This window comes from Mauremys reevesii, linkage group 3 (assembly GCF_016161935.1).
Source record: "Mauremys reevesii isolate NIE-2019 linkage group 3, ASM1616193v1, whole genome shotgun sequence".
Classification (NCBI taxonomy): Eukaryota; Metazoa; Chordata; order Testudines; family Geoemydidae; genus Mauremys; species Mauremys reevesii.
In genome coordinates, this window is record NC_052625.1 from 201373790 (window position 1) to 201390348 (window position 16559).

Sequence of the window (16559 nt, forward strand, 5' to 3'; positions counted from 1 at the left end):
ATTTTCACATAGACATTGATCTGACCCACACATCGTTCCTGAGGTTCACAGTAGGCCCTTAGCATTTTCAATACAGGGTCCTGCCATTTGGACTCACCACTGCTCCAAAGGTCTTCACCAAATTTCTCACTGTTATGGTGACCCCCCTCAGATATTACGGGATCCTTGTATTCACACTGGCTGCTAGCAGTGTGATCCAGGGACAAAACCCAGATCTTGACCTCCATGTTGCTCAGACTCTGTTCCTCCCTCGGAGTCAGCATAAATGTTGAAATTTGGATCCCACACAGCCCCTGGGCCTCCATCAACTCAGTTATAGCACAAACTTACCTACCAAGGGACAGATTCTAGTCTCTGCAAGAACTCGTCACCCGTGGAGCTAACAGTCCTCCTGTCCCAGCCAGGATTTGCCTCTCTCTCCTGGGCCACATGGCCTCATGCACATACATCACCACCTTCACCTTTGCTGCCTCCAGATGTGGCTTCAGAGAGTTTACTCACCCATGCAACATGCCATGAACCTTATGCTGACAGTTTCCCCCCAAGGTACTCTCATCCCTCCAGTGATGGATGGACCCACGACAGATCTGTGTGGGGATCCCTTTTCTCCTATCCTCCCTGGACAGAATGATCATCACTGACTTGTCCCTGGAACAGTGGAGGAGCGCACATGGGAAAGCATATATGACAGTTGAACATGGACCCCACGGGAATCCAGGATGCACATCAGCATTCTGGAGCTCCCAGCTGTAAGGAAGGCATTCCAAGCATTTCTCCCATCTGTTCTCATTATGTTCTTACGTAAGACAATGCTATTGGACCATTTAGAGCACTGGATGAGGTACGGGCCACCCAATACCCCAAGAGAACCTACTTCAATACAGAAGTAAAATCTCCTCTGACCACAAACCTCTAGTTGCCAGCTATCGCCCACTCTGGAACCCATATGGGGTATCATCAAACAGGTACAACCCACACTCAGTGGGGACCCCAGCCTGAAATAATTTTTTCCTGAACCCCTCTTCTGGCCTTCAAACAACCTCACAACCTCTCTAAGCTCATCATCAGAAGCAAGCTCCCCACAGACCAGGACACCCCAAGTCAAAGCAGCACCAGATCCTGCCAGAAAAACAGATGCAAAACCAGCAGACCATATCTCCACTGCTACAATGATCAACACCCCCCACAATACATGTTTCAAGATCCATAGGTCCTGCACATGCCTATCACCACACGTGGTGTACCTCATCCAGTGCCCTAAATGCTCCCAGAGCAACTGGGTGGGGGGAACCAAACAATCACTATGCTCTCGAATGAGCTCACAGGAAAATAAGACACAGACACCACATCACCTGTGGTGATGCATCCGAAGAAGTGGGTATTCACCCACGAAAGCTCATGCTGCAAAACGTCTGTTAGTCTATAAGGTGCCACAGGATTCTTTGTTGCTTTTACAGATCCAGACTAACACGGCTACCCCTCTGATACTTGATCACCTGTAGATGAACACTTTTCACAAAGTGATTACTCTGTATCTGACCCCATGAGTCCTCATCCTCAAAGGAAACCTGCACAACACTTTCAAAAGATGAACCTGAGAGCTTAAATTTATTACTCTGCTAGACAGTACAAATCATGGACTAAACAGACACTGGATTTATGGCATTTTACAATAATCTGTAACCCATTAACACACACCCTGCCACCAAACTGGCTCCCCCCCGCACCCTACTTTCCTCCCTATGACTAGAGGGATGTTAACATCACCTTGAATGGACCCTTGAAATATGTGTTAACTACTTATGTTAAACAATCTGTTCAAATGTTCTGTTTAGCAGTGACATTTTGTTAGTTTCCCAGACCTGAAGGAGAGCTCTGTGTAAGCTTGAAAGCCTCTCTCTCTAAACAACAGAAGTTGGTCCAATAAAAGAGAGAACCTCACCCACTTTGCACATATTTTTCAGTTTAGCATCCTGCATGTTGTAAGTTATGGTGCCTCTTTTCAAAATGAACTTCTGTGGATGTAGTTTCTTACAGACAGAGAGAGCGCACAGTGTTGAAAATCTTGTAAGACTCATGTTGTAGATGGGGAGAATATTTTGGCAGGGGACGTAAGTAGGTTGAAATCTCTAATGAATTTTGGCCACTTCTAATAGCGAATCTGTCTGCTTGTTCAGTGATGTCAGCTGAAGTAGCATAGGCAACTCCTCTTCCTTTTACTTCCAACCGTGATCTGTTCAATGGTCAGCCTGGCAGAGAAACAGCTGTTCTGTGGCCACACCACAAAAATCTTTTTTATTTACACTTTAAAACCTTGCCCTATGTAGTTCTCTCTGTTGCGTGTGTGTGGAAATGCAGGGACGTTCTCGTTACCTGGGTTAAGACAACATTCATTTGTCCCCTCTTGGTATAGCGTGGGTCAGCAGAGTCCATTTTAAAAAAAAGCAAAGCCCAGTTTGTCACTAAAGACCATTTGTTATCTCAGAATTTTAAATACATATTTTAAAGGTTTTCCTCTTCAGTTAAACCAGTTCAGCAATATTTAATCCTATAAGTGAATAATGCTGCTTTTTTTTTCTCCCTATCCTGCAGCCTGTCCCACGAATTATGGTTCAGTCTGTCAGCATTGATGCCAGTGCTACAAAGTTAAAACAGGTAGGCACACTACATTGTCCACAATATCTTGTGACTGGAAACCAATGGAAACAGCAACAGTGCTATATGCAAAGGCTACTGCTGGCATCGTTACATCAAACCTCTTCCATTTTTATTGTTGCTTCGCTTAGACAATTAACTATAATGTAGGTTGGAATGGGTTTTTTATGTCCCGCTAAATTCTCCTCTTATGTTGCTTGTTACACTTCTATATTTGAAAACCTTGCTAATCATATGATTGCATTAGCAGGTAAGTATCTGAAGTTTAGCTGCCTGCTGCTTTAAAAAGCAAAGTGCTGGACTGGGGTGCTTTCTATAAACAGAATATATCCCTTATTCTGAACGTTTAATTTGATTCTCAGTTTTACATTTCATTCTAATTCATGTTATCGACATGAAAAAGACTAGCACTAACCTGCAGAGAAAACACTCTTATGATCTCCCACAGTTCAGCAGAATTTCAAGCTTATGAGTAGCAGATCAGTTTTCTCCTATTGTGCTTATATTGTCTTAACAAAATGTGTGTTAAAGCTTATGTAAAAGGGAAAACCCAAGGAAAGGATAGAGCTTCTAAATCTACAGTACAGCACCCTTCCCTATAAAAGAGCTAAAAATATATTTTAATTGACCATAACGTTTTCAGAAACTCTTCTGTAGTACATTTCACTCAGCAGTAGAAGGTTAGCCTTTGATTCTGACGCACCAGTAATTCAATCAAATTCCGCTTTCTCTAAATGCCACTTATTTCCTTTAGAACAGTCTCCTCAAGGGAGAGCGAAAGTCCCATCACTTGGGACACTTAAAACTAGATTGAGCAAAGCACTAGAAAATATCTTGAAAAGAAACAAAAAGAAAAAAGGTGAGTGAGACAATGTCCTAGGTCTCTAGATTATGAAAGGAATTTTTAAAAAATCTTGGCTTGCAGATTGAAAAAGAAATTAATTTGCTTACAGAAAGCTACCCGCTACGCTCAGTCAGCATATGGCTTATGAAATCTTTTGCTGGAACTCCCCTTTCCCCATGGCACACCTTGATGGATGATTGATGGATCATGCCTATCACAACATGTGGTACACCTTATCCAGTGCACTAAATGCCCCAATAGCAACTATGTGGGTGAAACCAGACAATCGCTATGCTCTTGAATGAACTCACACAGGAAAATGATAAAAGGCAAAAACAACACATCACCTGTGGTGAACACTTAGATCACTCTATATCTGACCTATCAGCCCTCATCCTGAAAGGAAACCTGCACAACTGTTTCAAAAGAGGAGCTTGGGAGCTTAAATTCATTACTCTGCTAGATAGTACAAGTCATGGACTGAACAGAGACACTGTATTTATGGCTTATTAGAAAAATCTGTAAACCAGTAACCCTCTCTTTTTTGTCCTATGACTGCAGAGGTATTAACGGGCCACTGTACCTTGAATAGTCCTTTAGAACATGTGCTAACTACTTATGCCAAACAATGTGTTTCACTTTGTATTTTGCTGTGATGCTGGGAGTACCTGTCCCAGACCTGAAGAAGAGCTTAGTTGGCTCCAGAGCTTATGTCTCATCAACAGAAGTTGATCTAATAAAACATATTACATCACTCACTTTGTCTCTCTAAATCTGAAAACTCAAGGTAACTTTCCACTCCAATGGATACCAATTTAGAACAGAAAACAAAAATAAACACAGGTGAGTTAGTAGATAGAATATGTACAAGTTTGCCTTCCTCATTCACCACCCCCCCCCCCCCGACAAAGATTTAAAGACATCCTAATCTTTTAGAGTACATTTGCTGGCAAAAGATATTGATCCATCCTATATAGTAAACTGTACAGCCAAGAAATACATCACTAAAATGGGCTGTTAATCTCGGTGGTGCAGTTAATTTCATACTCTGAAAGTATGTGGTGGTGGCAGTACTGAGAGGGGAATGGCATTTGGAATCGGGGATATAAATGACAGTTTACTTAGAAATGCATGATTTATCAATCCTGAGTTAAGCCAGATAACTGTAAGAGACTTATAGATCATGGCTGTTTCACATTTCAAATAAATCCTGACGTTCAAAAGGCAAATGACCATTCCTGTGATATAAATAATCTTTCAGTAAATATTGGGGAACATATTTCTTTTGCTGGACACTATTTTTTTATTAATGGAAGAAATGCACTGATAATCCCACCAGGTTTGTAAAACTGGCTATAAATCAACAAGCACCCGTCCAGCTCTGCAAATGTGCAGGGATTTGGATAAAGCTGAGGTTTAGATAGTTCCAGAAGGCCATATGTCAGCATTATCAGCCCAGATGTTTTGAATACCATAACCCCATACTTGTCATCTTTTCAGGTTAACCAAGAAGGGGGGAAAGAACCATTTGAAATGGCCAGGCAATCTACAGAGGCAGAAAAGAACCAAGAGAAGATGCCCAAAGTGCCTTCGCAGGAGCATACCGCAGACATTCAGGCACAGGACTCCCAAGAGGGGCCTCCAAGCCCCCTGAGTGAAGCCTCAAGTGGTTACTTTTCTCACAGTGTTTCAACAGCGACTCTGTCTGAAGCGCTCACTCCATGGAACGAAGCGATTGTTCAGACAGGTGGTCAAACATCTACAGTGAGCAACATCTCCCCACCCACCCCAGCTGTTCAGGTAACTTCTGCTACTGACGTTTCAATGCAGACAGAGTGCGCTTCAGAGGGCTACCCTGCTGTTAAAAGAGACAATCAAGCTGCTTCTGACCTCAGCACTGCCCATGTGAGACCTAAGGACAGCAGCGACGTGAATGGTAACGAGCATCTAAAGTCCAAGTCCTTTGTCCCCCCTGTGACTCAGAGTGAAGAACTAGATGTTGCCTCTATAGCCATTGATGCAAAAAGCGACGTTTCTACCTCCATCCCAAAGAAGGAGCTGCTGACCAAACAGCTAATGGCTTCAACAGCTGGAGAGTCGGTGGGAGAAGCTGTCAGGAAAAAGGACCACACAAAACCCACCTCTGCTTCAGAATCCAGAGCTCCCAAACCACAGCCCGTCCTCTTGTCGCAGCCCAGCGCTACAGCCTCTCCATTCAAAATCCAAAAAGTCAGGACATCTGAGCTCAAATCTTTTACATGCATGCTGGGGGGAGATTCTGGGTGCTCTTCAAGCCCAGAGGAAGAGGAGAGAGAAAAGAACCGGGTGACTGCACAAGGGTTGAGCCATAATGGTGCGGAGACAGCTGATGAAAAACTGGAAGCGGCTTCTGATTCTGAAGATGCCAATGAAATCCCAGAATGGCTAAAAGAGGGAGAATATGTCACTGTTGGCACAAATAAGACAGGCACAATTAGATACGTTGGCCCCACTGACTTTCAAGAGGGAACATGGGTTGGTGTGGAACTCGATTTGCCTTCAGGTAAGAGATGCTCTGTGGCAGGTTGCAATGTGATAAATACTAAACCACTCTTGATATCCATTCATAACAGGCAGATTACGTACGACACCTGGGAGGGCTCATGATTGGGGGAAAATGTTTTAGGCTATGTAGATTAGATGTTCAAGAAAAAAAAAATCACCTTGATTACTGGAATCTCCCTCAGTCTGTCTCTAACTAACATGTGTCTGCCCAGAGTGCCTCTGCCAGTGTAGACTGTATCTGATCTCATCACATAGCCCCCTCTCCTCAGTAATGTACTGGTTTCTTGTGTCCTGATGAATCATTCAAACTGCTAATCCTCACCTTCCCCTGCAAATCCCAATACTAACAATCTACAAGTATATAAACGTGTAAACCTCAAGGAAAGAGGAATTTTCTGGGGAGGACCAGAGTGGGTGCAACAGGAGTCATAGAATGCAAATGAGGAAAGGAAAATTTGGACTAAATAGAAGACGAGATGAACATTAAACTGTTGGATAATCTCTCCCAAGCTGTTTAAAACTGGATCACAAAAGCACACAAGATATATATACGTGTGTGTGTGTGTGTGTGTATTATAAACATGTAGTAATCATGCACTGAGCACCAGGGAATAGACTCGATCATTTAATGGGGGAAGAGGAGGGGTGTTCGATTTCCAATCTGAAAAAGTGCCGATCAGTCAGGAGTAGCAATGTCAGACCTCCAGAGATGCTGCTGGTGATGCAAGCTTCTCTGTGAAGAGGAAAAGATGCTGCTTCTGCTGGAGGCCTGTTAATATGTGTAGGTCTCAAGCAGTTCTCAGTGTGCTGAGGATGTGGAACAGAGCCATGGTGGCCCCAGCATGAGTGGTCTGAAAAAAATGAGATAAAGGTACAAGATAGGGGATTGGCGGGCAGACCATTCTATACTAAGGCCCCAAACCTTTAGAATTTGCTTCCTCCTCAGCTCCATAACAGCCCAAGTTTATTAGCCTTCAAGGTGCACCGTTTTTCCTTTGCCCAAGAGGAGATGGATATTGACTAGGATGAGTGATGTTGATCTAGTCTATCTGGGTATTAAAAGGGGTCAATATTTATTGTCATTGGGTTAACTTGATCTGGGAGAACTGACAACCATGTTTGTTTAGTCTAATTTTTTAACGTTTACTAAGGGCACCGCATAGGTGCTCTTTTTATAGATTGTAAACATACAAATAAACGTGTAGAATTGGTGTTCCCGGTAGTTCACCTCCACCTCTGTCCTATTTGATCTCTCCTTGCAAATTACACACTTTCATCTTTTGCCAGTCATGGGAATAGTGGACCCTCACCATGCCTTTGTCCATGAAGAAAGGAGTATCTCGGTTCCAGAACTTTAGCCTCCATGTGGTTGCCTTGGTGCCTTCTCCTATGAGACTAGACTGGGTGACGCTGCCCTCTCTCATCTCACAAGACACACAGCAGGTCTTTCAATAAAACAATGCTTATTAAAAAGAAGAGGATTCCAAATAAAATATTTGTCTGAACATACCTGGATTTATGCTTGGTAAAAACTAAACTAGATACAGCGTTCTCGGCTTAAGTTTTACAGAAAAGACACACACAGCTTACATGTCCCAAAGAGCAATCTGTGGTTCTGACTTCTGTCAGCGTTCCAGCCCCAACTCTCAGTTATAAGAGTCCATGTGCCTCTGTTTTTCCAGCTTCAATACCAAATGCTAGGGAGTTAACTTATTTCCCCTGCTCCCAAGCAATCTCTCATTTTCTTGAAGCTCTTGTACATTGGGGGAGGGATAGCTCAGTGGTTTGAGCATTGGCCTGTTAAACCCAGGGTTGTGAGTTCAATCCTTGAGGGGACCACTTAGGAATCTGAGGCAAAAATCAGTACTTGGTCCTGCTAGTGAAGGCAGGGAGCTGGACTCAGACCTTTCAGGGTCCCTTCCAGTTCTAGGAGATAGGTATATCTCCTATTATTATTACTTCACACATGGCTGGTGATTGTCTGCCGCACTGTCAGGGGAAAAGATTGTTTTGATTGCCCTATCCCCTATATGTGGGGGAAATTTCATCTCATGTCTCCCATCTGTTGGAGTGTAGTTTATTTCTAAAGTAAATTCACCTCTCTGTTATAAAATTTAACTTAAGAAATAGGAACAGAGGTTCATATCTTGTCACAGTAAACTGTGGATTGAGCAGAATGCTGTATCCTCCACCTCATGGGATTTCAGCACCCACAGTACAGGTACCCACCAGCGGCCAAGTGATCTGGCACTAGAGTACTTAGGATGAGGGGAAACTGTGAAAACAAAAGGGTGAAGCATGTGCTATGTAAAGATGCTTCTGATGATCCAGGATAGTTCTTGGCAAATGGAACCTATTCGTTTACAAAGATAACAGTGATTGTCCAGCTGTCTGGAACAGAGCATTTTGGAGCTGCATTGCAATGCCCTGTGTAGTGGAGAGATTGAAATGGAGAGGGTGCATATGGCATCAGCAATAATAAAATCCAATAGCCTGGTGTTTAGAGGTGCTACGGTACAGTACCTACAGCTTCTTTTGACTTCCGTCTATCATGGAGTCTGAAAATCAGGCCACAATATGTAGGTTTTTTCCCTCCTCCCAGATGTTTTATTTGTCTCTAGATTATGCTTGTGTTGCTGCACAGAATATTTAAACATCTGGGCTAATTTTAAAGAATTTCTTTCAATAGATGGTGGAAGGTAGAAAAAGGCTAATGGGCCCATTCGGTTCCATACTGATTATCTCCAGAAAATTGCCACCCGGCATTCATTTCTACCTGGTTTCAGGAGTTTGGTGTGTTGGCTCATAACTCAGTTTTATTGGGTGTGCCATGGACTGACGGTCAATTTATGGAATCCTTTCTGATCACTGCTATAATGGCATAGAGATGACTCCAGTGATTCTCTAAAATGAGAGGTCATCATAAGTAAATATATGCACAAGGGCGAAATTCTTTTTGTAGCATCTTTTTTTTTCTTTTTTTTTTCTTGTTAAAGGTAAGAATGATGGTTCCATTGGGGGAAGGCAGTACTTCAAATGCAACCCAGGCTATGGGCTCCTCGTGAAACCAAACAGAGTGAAAAAAGCCACCGGAGCAGCAAGACGGCGGAGCGCTGGGCTTAGGTTGCAAGGGGGAGCTACGCCCGAGAACCGGAAGAGCAACAATTTCTCAGGCTCAGCCTCCAACCTGACATCACTGACAGCCCTAGCCAAAATGGAAGGATCTGCTCTCCAACCCGAGAAGATCCAGAAGAACGCAGAGAACAGGAAATCTTGGGCTAACTGAAAGAGGCTTACAGGCCTCACAAGCTGGTTCGAAAATAGCTTGTGAAGCTGTCACCGAAGTGGATGTGCTTGCAACGTTAAACCAACCTGGTAAACTTAGCTCTGGCAAACACTAAAGGAGGGGTTTTTCTCTACTTTTGTTGCTGACATGTTATATCTTTGCCTTGTCATGGTGATGGATCTGTGTGTTTAGGCTCCTGACACAAATTGGGACACTTCATTGTGTGGCTTATTTCAAATAGTGAAGGTTGTGGGAGGGGGTTTAATGGTGCTGTTTTAAGTCATTCACAGAATGAACAGCCAGATCGGTGATTCAAAGTATCGTATGAGTTTCCAGCAGCTGCGAAAAATTAACTGGAGCGATTTCCCGACCCACAACATCTATACTTCCCTAAACATGGTTGGCAGTTCTGTAAACATCAAAATGCAGCATGCAAGGCTCCATCCTTTTGGAAAAGCTGTGTCTGTATCAGGCAATAATGAGAAACGGATACAGTTATAAAGAAGAAAGAAGTTATATTGCGAAGGAAACAGAACAAAAATAATCAACTTGGTTACATGACCTGGAACCAGTGCCTATCTTGAATAATGTTTGTGTCTTTCTACTCTTATTGAAATCAATGGGATTCTACCCTATCAGTGGCTTTTGATCCCTGTTTTTTAAAGGCATATTCAAATTTAGTTAACCCACTAAATAGATTATAGTTATTTTAACAGGACATAGACTCTGTTCACCTTCCTTTCCTCCCTGGACACACTGTGGAATATTGCTCTCGTTGTTTCTTTAGTTTGTCTTCAGGATTTTTGCAAAGATATCAGTGTTCTCTAAAGTGCTACAGTATTTATAACAGCTTTTTCCAGTTCTGTCTGTACTGCCTGTTGGTGACGTACTCACAAAGAAAGATGTGGGCACCATGCACAACCTTCACTGGCATTTGCATTTCACCAGGTTTCGTAAAGTGAAGGCCTGCTGTTCCCATACTGAATGATCCAGTTGTATTTATTATTATTTATTGTTTTAAAAAATATGAAATACTTGCACTTCACAATCGCCCACTGCCTGCCATTGCACAGAGGCGCTCTATTTAGCGTCCTACTGAATAGCCTCCCTTTTAGAAAGGCTCCTGCCTAACCAGCAAAACCCTCTTGAGATGGCTCCTAAAATCACTTTATTGGAACCCGTTGCACATTCTTCCTCAAAACTAACATTTTTCTGGAGGGTGGGAGAACTGGGCTGGCTTTTGTTGTTTTTAAACTTGATTTTATCTTTGGTGACCTTCACTAGTTTTTAATTTCCTGTGGCATGTATAGATATTTTCTAACAAATTACGTAAAGAAAAAAATAAGACTTAATTGTACAGTATATACAGAGCTTCTTATACTTTGTTTAGTAAACGTTGAGGGACTAGAAATTTTGAGCAATGGATGTTTGTAATCTATGTGAGGAACATTCAGGATGCTAAATTAATGGTTAAAACTTAATATGTATCCAGCCTCTCTCCATGCTGCACAGATGTGTCTAAGTGCCTTAGCCATCTGGTTCAGGTATCCAAGGGAAACATACATTGTCATCAAAGTAAACTTTAAAGGAGGTAGGGACGCTTAGTGCAGGAGATAATTATGCTGATTGACTGTAATTAATATCAATTTATGCAGAAGGAATAAAAATTAAAATAGAAACTAATCAGTAGTTGGAATAAAATTTGGAATGGGTCAGAATACAGCATTCTAAATACTGCCAAGCATTAGTGCATTCCTGCCAGCATTGTATAGTTCTGCTCTTTTCTAAGTTTTCATAAAGGGATTTAAATGTACAGGCAGGTTTTTAAGATTTTCATAAACGTCCTACTTTTTTCTTCCCCTGCACAAAGCTGCAACACGGGTTGTCAGAGAGGGGTTTGCCACCCACTAGACCAGTGTTGGAAAACTTTTTATATTTCTCTCCTTTCAAGCCTGAAAACGTGGGGAAATTAGCAACAAAGACTGGAGAAGCTAAATCCTGAATTTAATGTTAGGAATAACTGTTTTTCATAAACATGCGACCTGCAACAACAGAATTTATTTTATTAAGCAATGAGATAGTACACTCTAACCAATGTAATTTCTCATAATACTGCCTGGCATTATAAAACTCTCTCAAATATTTTTTTCCAAATGAGCTTCACTTTTATTCTTCCAATATGGGTACAGATGGCTGGCTACTGTGAAGCATCTTCTTGATTTAGCTTTTATTAATCTCATCATTTCATGTATTGAATTTGGGAAAATCCTAACTTGTCCTTTTTATTGGTCCCTTATTTGGAGCATACAGTGTTGTGAATGGTAGATCCGTGTTTTCTATCAATCCTCTATTAATCCCCTTTTCTCTTGCACCATCATATCTTACCGACAGGGTCTGTCTCTGTGAAGATTTTGTATGTTAAATGATTGATCTTCACAGATTTGATCCAGTACTTTCACTAGTATTTGGGGACCAAGCAAAGGGAAGCTGGGTGAATATTTCATTATTTATTTTACCTAGTCTGCATTCCTTTTTGGCCACGTTCACATTGTGATTCTGATTGTGTAAACACTTCAGCTTGTGTGTGACATTACTGAAGTGTTTGAAGGATCAGGGTCTAGGGTAGAAACTTTGCCACCCACTAGAGCTTTGGCCTGGTAACCCTAACCTGTATGAACAGGATATTTTTCCTAATCGTGTTTCAAAACTATGCTACAAAATATCAGTACAGTTATACAATAGCATAATTTGGCTAGCGAGAAAGAAATTGTGCTAGCACTGTGTGCTTTAAACATAGCGGTTGCTAGTATATATTCAGCCTACTTTGGAAAGGCCCTACACCAGTTTTAGGAATGCCCAGAGAGCTCTCCTTAGCAATTCATCTTGAATAAGGAAGCTGTGTTTTAGCGACAGAACTCTCAGACTTCAGTAGATGGTTAGGATGAAATCCTGGCTCCACTGAAGTCAGTAGTCAAACATCCGTTGACTTCAGTGGACCCAGGATTTCACCCATAGATTTTTTTTTGTATATAGACAGATATAGATCTATTTCACCACACTGATCAGGGCCGGCTTTAGGCCGATTCGCTTGATTCCCAGGAATCGGGCCCCGTGCTTTAGGCGCCTTTTTAATTTTTTTCTTTACTCACCCGGCAGCAGTCCGCTTTGGGGTCTTCGGCGGCATTTCGGCGGCGGGGAGGAGGTCTGCTCTGGGGGTTTTCGGCGGCGGGGGGTCCTTCAGTGCTGCAGAAGACCCAGAGTGGACCCCCGCCGCCGAAGTGCCGCCGAAGCCCCGGACCACTGCCAGGTATTCAAATCGGCCCACAGTTAATAAAGCCGGCCCACTGATGTTTGAACTTTTCAATTCCACTCCAGTCCCTACCCCCCGCCCAAAATTTAATCTAGCTAAGCTTTTTCCTACCTAGATCATTTCCATCTTACTACTGCTGGTTATAAGCTCTTTTTAAAAAAAAAAATCAAGGCGAGGATCTTACCAGAAGCTCTCAAACTCCATTCTCCTCCTCCTGTTGACATTCCTCAAGCAGACTTTGTCCTAATGTTAGTTCCTAAATCTCATTATAGTGAATACAGTTTTTTACTCAAAGGAGTTTGAGGTCAGTGCTCTGTCCATCCTCACGTTGGCCAAGCATACCCTAAAAAAATAATGAAAGCAATAAAAAAAAACCTTATTAAATTGTGCTGGAACAGTTCGTAGTTGAGGCTGGTTGCATTAAATAACTTTATGCACATTTTTTGCAAGACTTTCATGCACTTTACACAGGAAAAAAGGTATGGCTCCTGCATTAAACATCTGTAGCAAATATTTGCTGTCATGTATCTGCTACATTTTTAAGGTTTGTTTTTTTTAAGTCCAATAGGTCTGTTTTGAATGATTCTGGGCTTCTAGAAATCGTAAAGCATATTTAAGATTTCAAAGAGAATTGAAAATGTAATGGTCTAAATGTGTGGTAACCACTAGATAAATCCTTTTATTTGCACATGGTACAATGTTTTATGCGGTTGAAATGTGTTGTGTTTGTCCCAGGTCAGCCATAAGAATCCTTGTGTGTTTTAAAACAAAGCCAAGACTTTCTACTATGTTATTTAGAAGATATCAGAGCTCAGCTGTCCCATGGTGTCTTGACTTTTCCCTTGTTGAAATATCACCTTTGGCTTCTTGAGCGCCTTGATTCACACTAATTGTAATACATGTTCTGTTAGTAGGAAAGTGAATGAAGATAAGTTTGTGTTCAGTAGTGTAGCCACAGAGTCCTTAAGAGCAGGTAGAATTTGTCAGTGACTCAGAACTGGGTTGTATCCCATTCTATACCTGCTGCTCATCAGGAAACAAATGCACTCAGTCGCTGACTTTAAAATGTTCAACACCTTTTTCTTTTGTGTTATGTATGAATCAAGAATCCAGCTTGGGTTATTACATATCAGACAGGCAAATTTATATGAAATAAAAACTTTGTGTGATGGGTTCATTGGGGGCTGGGAAAAGCTTCCGTGGGATCTTGTGTTGCCATTACACTGGTACTGTTAGTTCTTTGCACAAAATATATATTTAAACAGTGCCTTATCTTTGCATCAGTCTTTACCCAGTCCAGTGGGGGGACTGGTTTTATACTAGCCTGAAGCATTTGTGTGTAGCTTTTCAGTAATTTAAAATGACAGTTTAAAGTAATCGTGTAGGTTACTCACACTATAGGATGCAAACGGCTTGATCAACTGTGATTACAAACAAGAAGTGTCTTGCTCCAGTCTGTTTTTTCCTTATTCATCTTTTTGTTCTCTAAACTTCCGCTCCTGCTACGTGCATTTGGTTCTGCTGTCCACCTTGCTCAAACCCACACACCTCTCCAAAGAAAACCTCTGATATCATTGACTGACTAAATACAAGCTGATTGGAGCCAGTGACACAAATACAACTTCCTTCAGTGCTTTGGGGGTGACTCTGAAGCTAGCAGCTACCCACTCCTAATTTCTCACTTGTAGAGTCACTGAGTCTGATTCTAGCAGCTGCTACCTGTTCAGACCACAAAATCATTGAGAGGTTCTGATCTGAGTCTGGTGCTGGATCATCCAACACTGTGTGCCAGTTGGGTCTCTGACATCACAGCCATGCACCAACTTCCACTGGTGCATAACTGAGACCTCTCTAAGGCCAGGTCTATACTAGGAACACTTTGCCTGAATAAGTATACTGGTCTGCTGTCTTGGCAAAGTGCTCCTAGCATGGACACAGCTTCTACTAGCAAAACTACACGTCTGCTTCTCCCCGGGCAGAACAAGCTATACTAGCATGAGCACAGAATTGGCAGTGTGACTGCATCTACACTAAGGGCTTTTGCCAGCGCAGCTATGTGGATCAAGGGTCAACATAACTAGACTTCTGCTATTGTAGCCGTCACCTAAGAGTACTCCCTGCACCCATCATGTTAAACAGATGAAGAAAATATACTGGGGTAAACTGGATTACTGAGACAGGCAAGGGGGAGAGGGAGTTGAAGCACCTGTGGGAAGTGAAAAGAGATTGGGATGTTGGAGGTGTGTTAAGTGTAAGGGTATGTCTACTCTACCTGCCACATCAGCGGGCAGCGATCGATCCAGCAGGGGTTGATTTATCGCATCTAGTCTAGACGCAATAAATCGACCCCCGAGCGCTCTCCCATCGACTCCTGTACTCCGCCGCGAGAGGCGCAGGCAGACTCGACGGGGAGTGGCAGCAGTCGACTCTCACTGAGGTGAAGACACCAAGGTGAGAAGGTCTAAGTACGTCAACTTCAGCTACGTTATTCACGTAGCTGAAGTTGCGTAACTTAGATCCATTCCCCCGCCCAGTGTAGACCAAGTCTAAGCCACTCACTTCCTTTACTCCTTCCCCAACAAGTGCCAAGCTGCTCTTTCAGCCTCTAGGCCTTGTTGTGACTAAAGTTGCTCTCAACTCCCATCCTATTCTGGCTTAAGACTCCATTGGTACCTGTTTAAATATTCCAAATCTAGCTCTTATAATGAAGTGGATGAAAGTGGCTGTCGGGCCACAAACAGCTGAAAAGGCAGGGGTGGAGAGGGCTCCCCATGACTAGGGGAAAGCTAGAAAAAAGACTATAAATATCCAAATACTAGGGAAGGTTCATTTTACAGCCATTTCCCCACTATTTTCTCTTATCCTTTGATTGGTGGCATTTTTTTCCTTAATAGAATACATTGTATGACACCCCTTCCCGCTGCTGACTTTTAAGGAGGTAATACATGCATCTTACTCTCAGCAATAACGGTCAGGTTATGAATTAGTGGGCTGCTGCTCCACTTCAAGGGTGGCTGAGAACATTCTTTCTTCGGTATGGTTTCAGTCCTGTCCTTCCAACACACCCAAGGCATGTGCCAGTAGCTGACTAATGTAAACCAAGGTCTGGCTTGTTACAGTCAAAGTACCTTTTGCTTTATCATCAACACTAACCTTTGAAATGTCTTGGGAGAGCCTTTTGAAATTTGTCTTTCTGTTGATTTTTGTAAATGCAGTGTGTCTGTATATAAAGAGTGGCTATTTAGACTGGATTAAGTGTTGATCAATATACTTTAAATGAGCTGAAATCCAAAGATACTTTGTAATGAACTGTAAAGTTTTTAATTTTGTTGTACAATACTAAATGACTATAATATTGTATCATACATGCAATGTGACCTGCAGTATCTAAATAAACACCTTCTCTAGAGCTGAGAAGTCTCTGCTATTTTTTTGGAAGTAACCATCAAAGAGTTTGAAAGCCACAAATCTAGAATTTATGTAGCTATTTAGATTTATACACATCAATTAAAAAGGACACCTATTCCTTCCTCTAGGTGCATCTTCGAACTTCTTATGGCTACATATTTTAGAATTGCCAAGATATCAGCTATTTTCAGACCACCTTATAAATGTTAAACCTTGCAAAACCTCATGAGCGTATAAGGTCCATTTTACAGATGGGAAAACTGAGACACCGAAGGCCTGATTCTGCAAAGCTGATGTTTTAAGTGCTTTCCTGAATTGGGCCATTAAGTGACCTACGTAAGTTAACAGAGCAAGTGAATGAACAAAGATGAGAGACACTGTCAAAAGTCAGCTCTCACCCATGATGCCAGCCTCCATCACCACTTGTTAAATTTTCAAACCACCTTCGTGCTTGGGAGAACTCCCAGTAAACATCCACAAAGCCACCTCTTTGTCCTTCTTCAATTCCCACC

General features: G+C 42.2%; 1 protein-coding gene across 4 annotated transcripts in view; it reads left to right on the forward strand.

The window, feature by feature from the left end:
* KIF13B (kinesin family member 13B) overlaps positions 1-12495 on the forward strand; it is a 200953-nt gene extending 188458 nt beyond the window's left edge. For 3 of the 4 annotated variants that reach the window (XM_039530150.1, XM_039530151.1, XM_039530152.1), the window contains 3 exons: positions 2593-2655; positions 5000-6041; positions 9040-12495. In XM_039530150.1, coding sequence (XP_039386084.1) covers positions 2593-2655; positions 5000-6041; positions 9040-9329 — 1395 coding nt within the window. In that variant the 3' untranslated portion in view covers positions 9330-12495. Of the gene's footprint in view, positions 1-2592; positions 2656-4999; positions 6042-7330; positions 7664-9039 lie in introns of those variants that run through there. The other variant, XM_039530153.1, reaches the window with a different exon arrangement.
* Positions 12496-16559: the final 4064 nt, after the last annotated feature.